General features: G+C 42.2%; 1 protein-coding gene across 4 annotated transcripts in view; it reads left to right on the top strand.

Annotated features, from left to right (window-relative positions):
* POP1 (POP1 homolog, ribonuclease P/MRP subunit) overlaps positions 1–16,760 on the top strand; it is a 36,707-nt gene that overhangs the window by 2,351 nt on the left and 17,596 nt on the right. For 2 of the 4 annotated variants that reach the window (XM_060116175.1, XM_060116179.1), the window contains exons 2-11: positions 345–485; positions 2,187–2,354; positions 4,451–4,626; positions 6,075–6,323; positions 10,035–10,122; positions 10,945–11,132; positions 11,821–12,077; positions 12,202–12,313; positions 14,474–14,585; positions 15,121–15,240. In XM_060116175.1, the coding sequence (XP_059972158.1) occupies positions 347–485; positions 2,187–2,354; positions 4,451–4,626; positions 6,075–6,323; positions 10,035–10,122; positions 10,945–11,132; positions 11,821–12,077; positions 12,202–12,313; positions 14,474–14,585; positions 15,121–15,240 (1,609 nt within the window). In that variant the 5' untranslated portion in view covers positions 345–346. The remainder of the gene's footprint in view (positions 1–344; positions 486–2,186; positions 2,355–4,450; positions 4,627–6,074; positions 6,324–10,034; positions 10,123–10,944; positions 11,133–11,820; positions 12,078–12,201; positions 12,314–14,473; positions 14,586–15,120; positions 15,241–16,760) is intronic. The other 2 variants (XM_060116177.1, XM_060116178.1) reach the window with 2 other exon arrangements.

A 16,760-nucleotide genomic window follows, 5' to 3' on the forward strand; every position in this document is an offset into this window, starting at 1 on the left:
AGTTCTCAGTAAGTGTTGGCTGCCTGAGACGACTAATTCTTTAAGGAAGGAGGCCGCACCCGTGTACTTCTTTGGTATACGCACAGCCCAAAGCTATTATGCACCTTCCCGGACCAGGGCACGAACCCGTGTCCCCTGCATCGGCAGGCGGACTCTCAACCACTGCGCCACCAGGGAAGCCCCATGATAACGTTTTGATATCATCAATCCAGTTATAATAAATGGAGATTTATTATATTGAAGAATCAAGTTTTGAGTCACTTGAACATTTATCCATTAAATTTATTTTTATTTTTGAAAGGAAGTTCCTTCTCCCTGTACTAAATTTATTACTTTCTTTCCAGAAATGTCTACTGCAAAAGAAAGGAAACATGCTAAGAAAATGAGAAACCAGCCCACCAATGTGACTTTATCCTCTGGCTTTGTGGCTGATAGTGGTGTAAAGTACCATAATGGAGGTGGAAAACCTTTCCAGTCTCAGAAAGGTAAGATAAACATGGTGCTCTCTACACATACTTCCATTTGGATCGGATTGCTTTTGTCAGCTCCTTTTGATAGTCATAATCTAAATGATAAAGGAGTTGAGTTAAAAATAGATACAGTTGACCCTCGTTATTTGCAAGTTTTATATTTGCAATTTCACCTTGTTGCTAAGTTTGTAACCCCAAACTTAATACTCATGTCACTTAGGTCATTCGCGGACATGCAAAGAGTGGGGAAAATTTTGAGTCACCTGATGTGGGTATTCCCAGTGGAGGTTCCCAGTGCCTTCCTGCTTCAGCTTCATACAGAGATGACCAGAGGAAGGAGACTGGTGGGACAGGGCAGTGTAGTGCAAGAAGCTCCAGCTCTCACCGGGTGTTTTTTTTTTTTTTTTTGTGGTACGCGGGCCTCTCACTGTTGTGGCCTCTCCCGTTGCGGAGCACAGGCTCCGGACGCGCAGGCTCAGCGGCCATGGCTCACGGGCCCAGCCGCTCCGCGGCATGTGGGATCTTCCCGGACCAGGGCACGAACCTGTGTCCCCTGCATCGGCAGGCGGACTCTCAACCACTGCACCACCAGGGAAGCCCCATCACAGAGGTTTGAATTCCGATTGTGGGGCAGCCTCAGGCAGGTCACTTAACACTTCTGAACCTCATTTTCTCCTTGTAAAAGAGAGGAAATAGAATCTACTAGGATGAGTTGTTCTTATGATTTAAGATCATAATCTCTGTAAGAAGTATATATACATACATACATAGATACATACTTGTTTTCTCTAGGAGCAGTGGTTCAGTGTTCACTAGTTCAGTGTTGGCTGTGACTTTCTAGAACATAACTGCTGGGAATAATGAGAATTGGCTGTAGGTATTTTACAGCTGATATATTTTTTCTGTACCTTAACAGTTATTAAATGACACTTCTATATTTCCTAAAAGAAATGCAGTGCATTCATCATATCTGCGTTTAACTTGTGTGCTGATTTTAGAACCTTGTAAAGTGATATGAAGGGGATAGCTGTTCATCAGGCAGCAACAGAAAATTGATTCAGATCCAACATTCATGCCCACTGTGCCAAGTGAGACGCCATAGCACACATTATCTCATTTAAACCTCACAGTGACAGACCTTGCAACATGTTTCATGATTATAGGGGCTTAATAATTATCACTGCCATGGAAATAAACAGGAAGGCTGTAAAATTCTCTACTGATCTTTCCCTGTATTCATAGAGATATTGTGTTAAAGTCAGAATGGTTTGAATGCCTAGACATTCGTATAGAGACTCTGCTTTTATTTCTTTCTTAACATAGTGGCTCTCAACTTGAGTGTGCCAGAGAATTATGATGAAAGACTGCATATGCAAAATCATGTGGATTATAGTATTTAAGGGAGCTTAGGTGTAAAAGCCACATTGCACTATTTATATGGAGAAAAGTTCCCTCATATCTGTTACACCCAAGGTTCTTTCATGTGTCACACTGACATGATTAGCTAGTGTGCTTGCCTCCTAGCTATGTGACCTTGGGCAAGTCAACTCACCTCCCTGCCTGACATCCCTCCTCCTTAAGGGGAGGACAGTAATAGCCACTTACAGGGTGGTTGCAGGATTAAACACCTGATCAGTGTTCACCCAACACTCTAATCCTTATTTCCGATAAAAGTGACAGTTTTGCTTTTTGTTTTCTTTTTTGAAAATGTACTAGAGCCTCATTGTGGAACTTCACGACAGCGACAAACCAAAACGACCCACCATTCACTGGCTGAGTCTGATGCGAAGGAGCAGTCTTCCTCAAGGGTAACCTTTAAAAAAAAGGGAGGATGGAAAGCAGGTCCCGAGGGCACTTCTCAGGAGATTCCCAAGTATATAACCGGTAGGTATTTGTACAGAAACCAAGTTTGATTGTACCGGGAGCTCCCCGTTTCTCCTGCAGCCAGATTTCCAGTGCCTTCTCTCCGCCCAGGCCTTGGCCCCGCCTCCCCGTCTCTCTCCTCCCCTCCGTCCACGTGGGCGCGTCTCACCTCCAGCCTGGACTCAGACCAGCGCCTCCCTGGGCCTGCTAGCTGTCCCTCCTTTGGGCCCCCTCCTCTCTCTTACTGTCTTCTTAGAGGTTCTGATTTGTGAACTGTTCCTTTTTGGCTTAAAGTCATCTTTGTCACTCCCTCCCCCCTTTTTAAAAAGTATAAAACGGGGCCTCCCTGGTGGCGCAGTGGTTGAGAGTCCGCCTGCCGATGCAGAGGACACAGGTTCGTGCCCTGGTCCGCGAGGATCCCACGTGCCGCGGAGCGGCTGGGCCCGTGAGCCATGGCCGCTGGGCCTGCGCGTCCGGAGCCTGTGCTCCGCAACGGGAGAGGCCACAACAGTGAGAGGCCCGCGTACGGCAAAAAAAAAAAAAAAAAGTATAAAACACCATCCACGCTCCTCAGCACGGCATCTCCAAAGATAAAACCCAATTTAACGCCCTCTGAGGGCAACCAAGACCTGTAAGTACCTGTCTCTAGGCCCTTTCCAGTCTCATTTCCCAACACCCCGCTTCACTGTCACCCCTCACTACCTGGTAACCCTGTATTCCTTGTACACACCTTAAGCGTGCCTTCTGGTGTTTCTTTATGCCTTCTTGGAGGCATTCAGTTTCTCCAGTGCTCTGTTTATTATTCAGAAAAAATAGTCCATTTTTTCAATAAAGAAAACTAAAAATAGTTATGGTCACATATTTGTAAAAAAACAGGGAATATTAAGGAAGAAAACCCCTAGAGTCAAAATCATTTAAAATTTTGTTTTTTCTTTGTTTTCTTGTGGGATTATTACACTTAAGAATGGTTGTGATTATATTGCATGTAGCTTTCTTTTTTTAATTTTTTTAATTTTTTTTTTTTAATTTATTTATTTTTGCTGTGTTGGGTCTTTGCTTCTGTGCGAGGGCTTTCTCTAGTTGTGGCAGGCGGGGGCCTCTCTTCATCGCAGTGTGCGGGCCTCTCACTGTCGCGGCCTCTCTTGTTGCGTAGCACAGGCTCCAGACGCGCAGGCTCAGTAGTTGTGGCTCGTGGGCCTAGTTACTCCGCGGCATGTGGGATCCTCCCAGGCCAGGGCTCGAACCCGTGTCCCCTGCATTGGCAGGCAGATTCTCAACCACTGCGCCACCAGGGAAGCCCTCTTTTTTTAATTTTTTTTTTTTTTTTTTTTTGCGGTATGCAGGCCTCTCACTGTTGTGGCCTCCCCCGTTGCGGAGCACAGGCTCCGGACGCGCAGGCTCAGCGGCCATGGCTCACGGGCCCAGCCGCTCCGCGGCATATGGGATCCTCCCAGACCGGGGCACGAACCCGTATCCCCTGCATCGGCAGGCGGACTCTCAACCACTTGCGCCACCAGGGAGGCCCTAATTTTTAAAATAAATTTATATATTTATTTTTGGCTGCATCGGGACTTAGTTGCTGCACGTGGCCTTTCTCTAGTTGCAGCGAGCGGGGGCTACTCTTCGTTGTGGTGCGCTGGCTTCTCATTGCGGTGGCTTCTCTTGTTGCGGAACACGGGCTGTAGGCATGTGAGCTTCAGTAGTTGTGGCACATGAGCTCAGTAGTTGTGCACAGGCTCAGTAGTTGTGGTGCATGGGCTTAGTTGCTCCACAGCATGTGGGATCTTCCTGGACCAGGGCTCAAACCTGTGTCCCCTGCATTGGCAGGCGGATTCTTAACCACTGTGCCAGCAGGGAAGCCCAGCTCTCTGTTTTAAAAAAACTCTTTTTTACCTTATTTTTTAACTAAATTTTTTCTGATTAGAAAAGTAAAACCGAATCCTTAGTTTCACAATCATGTAACAGAAATAACTACTATTGGTGTTAATCTATTAGGAGTTAGGGTAGTGGGTGAATTGTAAGCTCATGTGCTTCAAATCTGTTTTCCTTCTGAAACCTACCAGGAAAAGTGTCAATTCAAGATGAGTTTTTAATGATGGTGGTGTTTTCTTCGACAGCTTCTACTTTTGCTCAAGCTCGAGCTGCTGAAATCAGTGCCATGTTGAAAGCAGTGGCCCAGAAATCTTCTAATTCACTGGTTTTCCAGACGCTGCCACGGCACATGAGACGAAGAGCCATGAGTCACAATGTCAAACGCCTTCCTCGACGGTTACAGGAGATTGCCCAGAAAGAGGTATAAGTGTCCCTTAATGTAAATGTTTAGGTTAGTGGTTCTTAAAGGAAATTGAGAAGTATTAACCTAACATAATTTATTAAAATGAAGACTAAAAAACAATATGCTCATTTTGCATATCTTTTGGTTTAATCATTATCTTCCGCACCTCCACTTCCACTCCCCTCCAAAATTAGCAGGCTGTTGGATATTACAGCTACTTTTTTTTTTTTTTTTTTGCGGTACGCGGGCCTCTCACTGTTGTGGCCTCTCCCGTTGCGGAGCACAGGCTCCGGACGCGCAGGCTCAGCGGCCATGGCTCACGGGCCCAGCCGCTCCGCGGCACGTGGGATCTTCCCAGACCGGGGCACAAACCCGTGTTCCCTGCATCGGCAGGCGGACTCTGAACCACTGCGCCACCAGGGAAGCCCTACAGCTACTTTTAAATACAGCATTTGGAACCTCTCTCTCTTTATGATGTTAAACAGTTGACGTTCCCCTGCCAGATTTAAAATGAAAATTTGACCTTCTTACCAGATAAGTAGCTCTGCACTTTGGGGGTGTGACCAGTAGAGAGTTGGAAGGTTAAAAAAGGCAGCATCAATGCCTAGTATTTGCCTTTTGTCTTTTTTTAATGTTGAAAACTTGAACTTGGATTTAATTTTTTGTTCAAGTCCAGTTGTTTTTGGCTTTACCAAAATTCTTGGCTTGGACATTCTTTGATTGTCTAACCACCCTGTGTCTTTACTAATTGATTCAAAATTTCTTTATCAAGTGCCTTCTGTGTACTGGTATTATGCTGGTGGTGGGGTTAGGGTCCATTAAGGTAAAGTCCTTATTCTTAAGGGGCCCACAAACTAACGGAAAAGAGTTTTTTCCCACAAAAGTTTAGCTTAGCTATGGAAGAAGTGAAGAATGAAAACTAAACAGGAATTTTGTTCTCTCTAGATTTAATGTGAAGTCTGTTTCCTAGTGATAGCATTTAGCATTTGTCTGTCAGTACCTAAGTGATAGGAAATGTGCAGGTTTTCCCCACTTTTATATCTTTGGTCCTAAGTTTTGGGTTTAGTTATATTCTTAGATGCTAAAAAACAATAAAAAAGATCAACACAAAGCTAGCATTTGATTTATTCTTTCTTGCTTTCTAATATTAATAGCCACAAATAAGTTTGAGTTACTGTGTTGAACATTTTATAAATACTCTAATCTTCCCAGTCCCCGAAGCTTGCCCAGTTAGTAAGTGATAGAACTGTGTTTCCTTCCTAGGTTTACCTTTTTCTAAAATCTTCACTCTTTCTGTTGCCTCCTCGACTTTCATTGGAGAAATCACCAAGTTAAAAAATTAAGCAAACTAATGGAGTCTGTAAGGTACTCCACTTCACCTAAAATTAGCTGTTTGAATTCCTAACATTTAACTTGGTTTTGAGATGGTTACCAACTAGGATCTGCCTGTCTTCTTGAAACTATAGGCAGAGAAAGCAGTTCATCAGAAAAAAGAACACTCAAAAAATAAGTGCCATAAAGCTCGACGATGTCACATAAACCGGATACTAGAATTTAACCGGAGACAAAAGAAGAACAAATGGCTAGAAACTCACATCTGGCACGCGAAGCGGTTTCACATGGTCAAGAGGTGGGGCTACTGCCTGGGAGAGAGGCCGACAGTCAAGAGCCACAGAGCCTGCTATCGAGCCATGACGAGCCGCTGCCTCCTTCAGGTATGCTTTTCCGATTGCTTTCCCCTTTATTTTCGTTTGGACCCTTTCTGATTTAGACTTTTAGACTAGTTCATGGTATGCCAAAGCCCTATCTAAGATTATTCATTTTAAAAATAATTACTGGGCAAGAGGCATTTTGCCAGGTGCTAGAGATGAAGCAGCCTAAAGTTATTGGGGCACACTGACATTAATCAAATAATTAGCCAAATATACAACTGTAAGGGAATACTATACAATACCGTGACCATTCGTAACAGGATTAGGAGTGCTTCCCCATGGAAGTGATGCTTGAGCCGAGCTCTGAGGGATAAGGAAATGGCAGAGTGGGTGAAGGCAGAGGCAGCCAGATAGGAAGGAAGGATTGAAGTAAATTCCTTGTGACAAAGATGAAGAGAGTGAGAGCAGAGCTAACATAGGGCGAGATTAGTTCTGGAGAATAAGTAGGAACCAGATCCTGCAGGGTCTTGTTGGTCATGCTCGGGGTTCATTCAGCAGTCATTCACCACCACAGATATTTGAGACCCATCTATGCTGGGAAGTTTGTTTTAAACTCTTTAAGAGGACAGTTGGTTTTAGAGCTGCATAATAGTATTTATTTGGCTGTCCTATCTTCTCCTGCGCCTCCCCCTACCCCACCCCGCCCCCGGTCAGTTGCTAATTCAGTAGCTTTCTCTCTCTTCCAGTACATGTTTAGGAATTTGTTCTTTGCAGAGGGCCTATCTTTCAATGGCAGGATGGCCTTGGCCAACCTTTTTTTTTTTTTTTTTTTTTTGCGGTATGCGGGCCTCTCACTGTTGTGGCCTCTCCCGTTGTGGAGCACAGGCTCCAGACGCGTAGGCTCAGCGGCCATGGCACACGGGCCTAGCCGCTCCGCGGCATGTGGGATCTTCCCGGACTGGGGCACGAACCCATGTCCCCTGCATCGGCAGGCGGACTCTCAACCACTGCGCCACCAGGGAAGCCCCTTGGCCAACTTTTGAAAGCCGTTAGTATTAGCATCCTCTGCTACCTCTTGAGAGCAACGTAGCAGAACAATCAATACAAGAACCTTAAAAAAAATTGTGGTAAATTAGACATAACAACAGATTTGTCATTTTAACCATTTTCACGTATACAGTTCCGTGGCATTAAGTATATTCACATTGTTGTGTAACTGTCATCACCATCCATCTCTAGAGCTTTTTCATCTCCGAGACCAAAGCTCTGCATCCATTAAATACTAACTTCCCATTCTTCTCTCCACCAGTCGCTGTCAGCCACCATTCTACTTTGCATCTTTATGAATCTGACTACTCTAGGTACCTCGTATAAAAAAGCCAGCTCCTTTTGAGACTGGCTTATTTCACTTAGCATGATGTCTTCAAGATTAATCCATGTTGTATCATTCGTCAGTTTCCCTCATTTAAAAAAAAAATATTTATTTATTTATTTATTTATTTATTTTGGCTGCATTGGGTCTTCCTTGCTGTACACGGGCTTTCTCTAGTTGCGGTGAGTGGGGGCCACTCTTTGTTGTGGTGCGCAGGCTTCTCATTGTGGTGGCTTCTCTTGTTGTGGAGCATGGGCTCTAGGCGCTCGGGCTTCAGTAGTTGTGGCACGCGGGCTCAGTAGTTGTGGCTCACGGCCTCCAGAGCACAGACTCAGTAGTTGTGGCACATGGGCTCAGTTGCTCTGCGGCATGTGGAATCTTCCTGGACCAGGGCTTGAACCCGTGTCCCCTGCACTGGCAGTTGGATTCTTAACCACTGCGCCACCAGGGAAGTCCTCCCTCATTTTTAAGGCAGAATAATATTTCATTGTATGTATATACCACATTTTGTTTATTCATTCATCTGTCAATGGGCACTTGAGCTGCTTCTACCGTTTGGCTGTTGTGAATAATGCTGCTATGAATATGGGTGTACAAATATCTCTTCAGTTCCTTGCTTTCAGTTCTTTTGGGTATATACCCAGGAGAGGAATTGCTGGATTATGTGGTAGTTCTATGTTTAATTTTTTTGAGGAACCATCATACTTTTTTCCATTGAGGCTACACTATTTTACATTCCCATCAGCAGTGCACAAGGGCTTCCGTTTCTCCATGTCCTACCAACACTTGTTGTTTTCTGTGTTTTTGATAATTGCCATCCTAATGGGTGTAAAGTAAATACAAGAACCTTTTAAGAGCCTTTGATTTGAAGACTCAGCAGCAGAAATCATGGATTATAGTCAAATTCTTCATTTTGACTGTTGAGGAGCCTGGGATCCAGAGAGATGAAGTGACTTGCCTAGGGCTGCACAGCTTGTTGGTGGCCTACGTAGCAAGATAGGCCCTCCCCAGTGCTACGTCGGGAGCTGATTCCCCTGGCCTCTGCTTTTTCCACTGTACTCTGTCATCTCTCAAATTTTAAGGCAGACATATAGTTACTTCTCATTTTGGACAGAATTTTTTGCTGAGGTTATCAAGTATTTTCTTTACATTTGATTAGTCCTAAGTAATAAAAATAATAGCTCGTAATAACAAATATTTTTGAGTACTTAATGTATGTCTGTGTTTACATGTGGTTACATGTGTTTTTACATGTGTTTACTCACTTAATCCTTAGTCCTTTACATGTGTTTACTCACTTAATCCTTAGTCCTTTACATGTGTTTACTCAATTAACCCTTACAGCAACAGTATGGGGTAAGTTTTACCATTATTTCCATTTTACAAATGAGAAAACTGAGACGTTGGGCAGTTTATCCCCGGCCATACAACTAATGAGTGGTGAAGTTGGGATTTGAGCCCAGGTGGTCTGGTTCCAGAGTTCCACGCTCTTAACCATTATTCTCTGCTGTCACCCAGTTGTACACACTCTGGTGGGGTTCCTCTGCCACTGACAGCTGAGAGTGGATCGCTATTGCTGGGAAGATTTCTGTGTGTGAGTGATAGCACTGATTAATGTGAGTTTGTCAGAGCCTTACCTATCATTTTAGTTTCAGTTGCTGCGTGTACTGAAATTGCTTAAAGGAGCTATGGCGGAGGGGTTGGTTCGGGGGTCGGTGAGCCTGACTTGAACGCTAGCTTCTCCACTTACTGATGATATGGCTGGCTCTGTTCAAGTAACAGTCTCTGTCTCAGTGTCCTCATCTGTCAAATAAGATTACCATAGTACCTGGTTCATCAGGTCTTGGGAGGATTGAATGGCAGTCCATGTAAGGAGTTAGCCCAGTGCTGGCACTCAGTAACCTTGCAGTATCCATTAACCATTATTATAGTTCTTTAATGTAATTGATTTTATTCGCTCAGTCTGAGCTCTCTTCATCTTATTTAAATTGGTACGGCCTTACTCCGATTGCTCTCAGTTTTCCTTGTACATTGCTTGGTCAAATTGGGATATCATGGTCAAGACTGAGCAGTGGAGAAATATGGGATAAGCTGCCGCGCGTGTCTTTAGGCTCAGTGTTCAGTAATCCTGAGGTCCTGAATTAGGTAACCAAAGTGAGCAACCTTAACATAATATTGCTGAATTTATTCCTGTCTTGCTTATTCTACTCTGATTTTTTTACTTTAGTTAGGTTTTGGAGAGGGATAATCCGTTACTTACAGGCAGTAGTTTTTACACCCTACTTCGAACTTATCTGTGAGTATGGGATAAAACACACATTTTCTTTCTAAAAAGTAGGATACTGCCGCTTACATTTTCAAGGGAAATTCAAGTTTTTGATTGTATCTCCCTCTTTTTGCAGGATTTATCCTACTACTGTTGTTTGGAGTTGAAGGGCAAAGAGGAAGAAATACTGAAGGCACTTTCTCCAATGTGTAGCATAGACACAGGTAAACTTGTTTCCGAGCTGAGTCCCGTTTTATTTTATTCTATTTTTGATACATTTATTTATTTTTCTTTATTTTATTTTTGGCTGCGTTGGGTCTTCATTGCTTTGTGCGGGCTTTCTCTAGTTGCGGCGAGCGGGGGCTACTCTGCCTTGCAGTGCGTGGGCTTCTCATTGCGGTGGCTTCTCTTGTTGAGGAGCACAGGCTCTAGGTGCGCGGGCTTCAGTAGTTGTGGCACGTGGGCTCACTAGTTGGGGCTCTCGGGCTCTAGAGCTGAGGCTCAGTAGTTGTGGCGTATGGGCTTAGTTGCTCCGTGGCATGTGAGATCTTCCCAGACCAGAGCTCGAACCCGTGTCCCCTGCATTGGCAGGCGGATTCTTAACCTCTGCGCCACCAGGGAAGCCCAGAGTCCTATTTTAGTCTTTATATATGTATTCATTTCATGAACAAGTGTCTGCTGTAAGCATTTTGGAATTTAAACGTGCTTTACTGAGACAGTTCTTGTTACCGATGACTATGTTCATATAAGGAAAGCTTGGGGTGGCTTTTAAGCCATTTCAAATATTGTTGAGTGTAAAGCGAGAGAACCATTATTCTGGTGGAGTGAATTTAGGCAGGAGGAAACTCAGAACTCATTAAATCATTTACTCAAATATTTATTGAGAACTTCTTGGGTGGTTTTGATCACTTCTTGATCTAAGCAGTGATCAAAACCAGCACTTCATCCATCATGGAGATAGACAATAAATAACAGTATGTCTATCAGGAACTAATAATGCAGTCTCAGCGCTTGAAATCTTAGACTTTGGTTTTTGTTTATGTCAGGATTGACTTTTGCAGCAGTTCACTGTTTGTCTGGAAAGCGCCAAGGTAGTCTCATGCTTTACCGGGCAAATAAATATCCTAGAGAAATGCTGGGTCCTGTGACATTTATTTGGAAGGCTGAGAAGACCCCTGGTGACACTTCTGAGAGCAGGCAGTTGTGGATCTGTCTTCATCCAAGTCTTAAACAGGTATAATCCTTGACAGTATTTCCTTATCACTCTGTTACTGTATTCTTGATTACTGTTGGAAATCAGTGCTATAGAAATTTGAATAGTCTAAAAGTTTGATTAATAGCTTGGTATTTGAATATAGGGAGGATAGTTATGTGAATATTAAGTGGAGCAAATCTTGACCTGACTTTTAGTAAGCCCTAAGTAGAAGGAGAGATGAAAACCAATCTTATTATGCAAAGGGCTTGAAATGGTGCACTGGGACTAATACTTCCATCAGCCTGAATTGGTTCATTGGTATTCAGGTGCTTGTGAGAGCCTGTTTGATGATGAGAATCTGTTTTGAGTAATTCTGATGATTTTTTAATACTGCATTTAGCTTAGCTTTCCTTTTTTATCATACTCACTGCTTTTATATAGTAGACTGTAAATTTTCTCCAAATTCCTTTTTAAACTAGTTTTTAAAAAAACTGGTCAGAGTATTCATGTTGTTTTCATTAATCTTTGACATTTCAGAGTTCTTTTTTTGTTCTAAGTGCAGAGGAATCAAAAAACCTTTTTGATGATGATAAATCTAGTTTAATTTGTGAAGAATAAAAATGTACATTTTTAAAGGTAGAAAAAATAACATAAACTAAACCAACTTAAATTCGAAACGTATTTAAATTCCAGAGTTTAAAAGTAAAATGTTTAAACGTATCCTTAGGATATCTTAGAGGAAATAAAAGCAGTGTGCCAATGTATGGAGCCCACCAAGTCGACTGTCTGCCTCCCTGATCCCCTTCTGACACCATCCCAAGGAAAAAGCCAAACTGACCTGCCCAAAGAGAAAATTGGCAAGAAAAGAAAATGGAAAGATGATGAGGAAAATGCTAAACCAATTAAAAAAGTCATCGGTGATGGAACTAGAGATCCACTTCAACCGTATTCTTGGATCTCTCCAACCACAGGCATTGTAATCAGGTATGGGTTGAATTTGCTCTGAACCCACCGACTGTTTTCAGTGAAGATGTGCTCTGTTTTTGCTGGTGAAACAGACATCATATACGATGGAAGTTTCCATTTTAAGACCTTTTCTTTCTTTCAGTGATTTGACGATGGAGATGAACAGATTCCGGCTGATTGGTCCACTTTCCCACTGCATCCTAACTGAAGCACTCAAGGCTGCTTCTGTCCACACTGTGAGAGTAAACGTGCTTGTAATGTTTTATTCTGGTCACCTCCTTCTTAGCAAATTTGTGAAACCTAACGTAATTTGGTAACATTTTGGGCCATGGCTTCTAAATGTTTGTTTCCCTACTTATGCTTATTATCAAAGACTTTTATCTTTCACTTTTCCTAGAAGAGCAAATTGAAGTGAATGTAATAAGTAAACTGACTTGTTCTTATTTAAATACAGACTGCCACTGCAGCTTCTGAGTCTTGTACAAGGTTCTTAACTTCTCCATAGGCAGCTAACAGGGAGCCCCTAAAATCCTGGAAAGTATATGCTAGTTTTTTTTGTTTGTACTTGTGTGATGCATATTTTCTGGGGCTAGTTTTAAGGGTGATGTCTAACAGGTTGAGAACAGTGTGTTGAGTGCATCTCTGTCCAATAGAACGTTCTGTGAGGGTGATGTTTCTTTGTGCCGTCCATTACGGAGCCACCAGCCACAGGTAGCTACCGAGTTGCTAGCGTGACTGAGGAAGTGAATTGGTTCCTTTATTTAATTTTAATTAACTAACAGTTAAATTCAAACTGTTCTCTGTGGCTAGTGGCTGCCATGTTGACAGTGCAGGTCTGGAGAATAGAGACTAGATTAGGAATCAGACATTTTGGGTTCAGATTCGGTTTGTTTTTCTGTATTTGTGCAATTAACCTCTCAGTGCCCGTGCCTCTCGCAGATTGGACACGTTGAATATGGTGATAGATCTGAACAGAGTTTGAGCTGTTAGAAGACAGATACTTTAAAAAAAAAAAAAAGGCGACTTCTCTCTCCCTCTTCCCTGTTTCCACAGTAGTGTCACACTGTTGTCCCTTTCCTGGATCCTGAAGCAGCTTCTTAACTTTCCTTCATTGCTCTCACTTTTCACTCTGTTCTCCACGCAGGAGGCAAAGTGATATTTTGACAGTTTATTCACATCACGCTACTTCCTGATTAAAAGCTTTTGGATAGCTTCTCATTGTATTTGAGATAAATTTCAAAGCCCTTAATTTGACTGGTAATCTTATACCTTCATGTCTGTCTGGCCTCATCTCTCCTTGCCTTTGGCACTTCAGCCACCCTGGCCTTCTTCCAGGTTCTAGAATATGTCAGATCTCACCTCCCTTAGAGCCTGTCTGAATGTCCCACCTCTATCACTCTTCTTGGCTAAGCCGTCCTCATTCTTTAAGTTTCAGCATCTGTATCATTTTCCTCTAGAATCCTTTTCTGATCCCCTAAGTTAAATTGTATCCCCCCTGTTGTCTTCATCCCCTCTTGCACATTTCCTCTACTTACGTCTAGATTTGTTTGCCTATTTGTTCGATGTTCGTGTCTCATTAGAGTCTGAGCTTCGTGATGGCAAGGACGGGGCAGTCCCATTCTTTACTCTGTCCCCTGGGCTTAGCACAGTGCCTGGTGCAGAGTTGTTACTCCATGCTAGCTTATAAGTTGCAGAGGGAGGATTTGAACCTAGGAAGTTTGGTTCCAGGGCCTGTACTTTGAACCCCTAGTTTGTGCCACCTGAGTTTGTGTGAGGTAAAGGGCGCATGTATTACAGGTTAGAATCTGTAGGGGCACATCCTACTTCAGTGAACTTTGGTATGAATCATGGCTGTAGGTTCTCTTCCTGGGCATGCTTATGGTACTTGAGCTGCTGTTTGAAACCTTTCCCAATTCCTAGTTCTGTTCAGAAAAAAGGCAAGTAAAATACCTGTGTAACTTTCTGGAAATTTCTAGAAATACTATAGTACTAATAAATCCTTTTGCTGAAGATTTCTTCAAAAGGTATTGGTTTGGTTTTTCTTTGGTGAGGAAAATTTTATTGCTTCATTCTGTGGTGATGAAGTTGGTAGAGTGGGAGAAGAACAAGGCATCTCTTGTTGGCTCTGTGCTGCAGAGACCACAGGTGTGCAATCAGTTAGGTAGGTAGTCTCTCAGAAAACCATGAATGTTTTTCTTCGTTTGTGAAATCTTGAGAGAAGTATAGTCCTGTGTCCTTGTCTGTAATTAGAAGAATCATTAGTCTGATGTGACGGTTTCCCTGGTTCCCCTCATAAAAGATTCATTCCCACAAACAGGGAAAAAAGGATGGGGGCCAGTAGCACAACCATTTTAACCAAAATTATTAAGTCTGATCCATGATTTGTCTGGTGAACAGGAGTTGTTGTTTTCCAGGAGGGAGAAGACACAGAGAAGACACCTCACTGTTGGTGGATTGAAACCTGCAGGGATCCTGATAGCGTTTCCCTTCATCACAGACAGGAAACCATTTTTGAATTGTTGGGAGGTATAACAGGGGGGATACTGGGTTGTACTGGGGAAGAAGGGCAGAGTGGGAAATGGGTTAAAAGAGCATCTTGCAGTTGAGCTACCTAAATGTAGTGTGCGTGTTAACTTGTAACTGTTTGTTAAAATACAGCAAGAAAGCACAAATGAGGTGTTAGTATTCTAAACAATTGGCCTTCCGTTGCTATAGATAAATGCATGTGCCAGCTACTAAACTAAAATCTTACTTACCTTCGCATGATTGTATTTGTGTGTGAAGCTCCTGTAGTTATTGACAGGAACATACATACATGTTCATGTCGTCAAATAACCTGTTATGTTAATTTAATGCTTTTTGTAAGAAACTTCACTCTTTATGAACGTTAATTTATTCTCTGAAAGTATCTTTGGGGAAAAAAATGGGGAATACGTGTCTTTACGTAATTAGCCCAAGATGAAAGTTTCATTAGAAAAATTTGAAAATAAAAGCAAATATATATGTATTTGTGAATAACTTTCTGTTTGCTTTTTGTCTTGTTTTGTTTTTTTTGCTAAAGGAATAACATCACCAGCAGAAATTCCAGCAGGTACTATTCTGGGACTGACAGTTGGTGATCCACGAATAAATTTGCCTCAAAAGAGGTCCAAAGTTTTGCCCAGTCCAGAAAAATGCCAAGGTAAAGTTCTTGAGACAACCTGGTTTTCCTTACTATTTAGAGCAGTCAGTCCCATTAGAAGAGTTCTGTCTGTGACACTTCTGAAGTAACTTTATCTGTAGAAGAATTAAGGCAGTCTTTACCTGCCTACCTTTCAAGGTGATTATGCTCAAAGGAGATGTGTATGAGGAAGTATCTTTTAGCTGTAAACATGTAGCCTGATCCTTATGTTCATTTTTTCCCCCTGAGTTCTCTATTTTTAGTATCTAAGTAAAACCTGTCTCTGCAAACTTGGTTCTCTGAAAATGCCTGGCTTTTCAGAATTTTAATTGTGAGGAAGGGATCGGCACCCGCAGCTGGTCTTGTGCTCTTTGGAAGCCTCTGTCTGACCATACAGATGATCCAGGTTCGAATCCTGGCAAGGCCATCCCAGGTGCTGGAGGGTAAGATGTCTTGGTTTAGACTCAGTAGAGTGGCCTGCAGGAGTTCTTTGGGGTGACACGGTGGGGGATGGGTAGGGGCTGGCTAAAATTTTAGTCTAAAATTGCGATTTGCAGCAATTGTGATCATGTCTCGTACTTACTGTCATTTAAACACGGTTATTTGGAAGAATAATAAAATCAGCTTATGAATTTTTGGAGAAAGGACACAGGTGTGTGTAGAAACAACTTCAGAATTTTTTTTTTTTACCTTCACATGTAGTTAGCTTATTAAGGGGGCAATAAAGTACTCTGCCAGAACTTTACATGAAAGGTGGATTGGATGAGGGAGGAGTTTAAGATGTATAGCTAAGTTAGTTAATTACGGAGCCTAACATTTTAATCAATTCATTGTTGCCTCTTTCTTTTTTAATAGCAATATGGTCTGGAACAACCATAAAAGTTAACAGCGTCTACTACACCAATAAATGTTTACTGTCGTAATCATCTCAAAACTGTAGTTAAACTCTGCTTAGTTTCTCTTGCTGCCTCAAACCCTTTTTTGGAATAAGGCAGTATTAAATTCTTCCTAAGGCTTTTGTCTTAATGTAAATCAGTCCAAGGAAAATTAAAGTCTATCTTGAAAAACATGATTTAATTTCTACTATTAAAGCTTACCATCTTATGTCATTGTGTTTTTTAATAATCAAAGTATAATTGATTTACAATATTATATTAGTTTCAAGTGTATAACATAGTGGTTCAATATTTTTATACATTACCAAATGATCACCAAGATAAGTCTAGCTACCACCTGTCATCATACAAAGTTATTTCAATATCACTGACCATATTCCCCATGCTGTACATTACATCCCCATGACTTACTTATTTTATAACTGGAAGTTTGTATCTCTTAATCTCCCTCATCTATTTCACTCATCCCCCCCACGCGTCTCCCCTCTCACAACCTCCAGTTTGTTCTCTGTATCTAGGACTCTGTTTTGTTATGTTTGTTCATTTGTTTTGTTTTTTAGATTCTGCATATTAGTGATATCATGTGCTATTTATCTTTCTCTGAGATATTTCACTTAGTGTAATATCCTCCAGGCCCATCCATGT

Source organism: Mesoplodon densirostris, chromosome 13 (genome assembly GCF_025265405.1).
Source record: "Mesoplodon densirostris isolate mMesDen1 chromosome 13, mMesDen1 primary haplotype, whole genome shotgun sequence".
Lineage (NCBI taxonomy): Eukaryota > Metazoa > Chordata > Mammalia > Artiodactyla > Ziphiidae > Mesoplodon > Mesoplodon densirostris.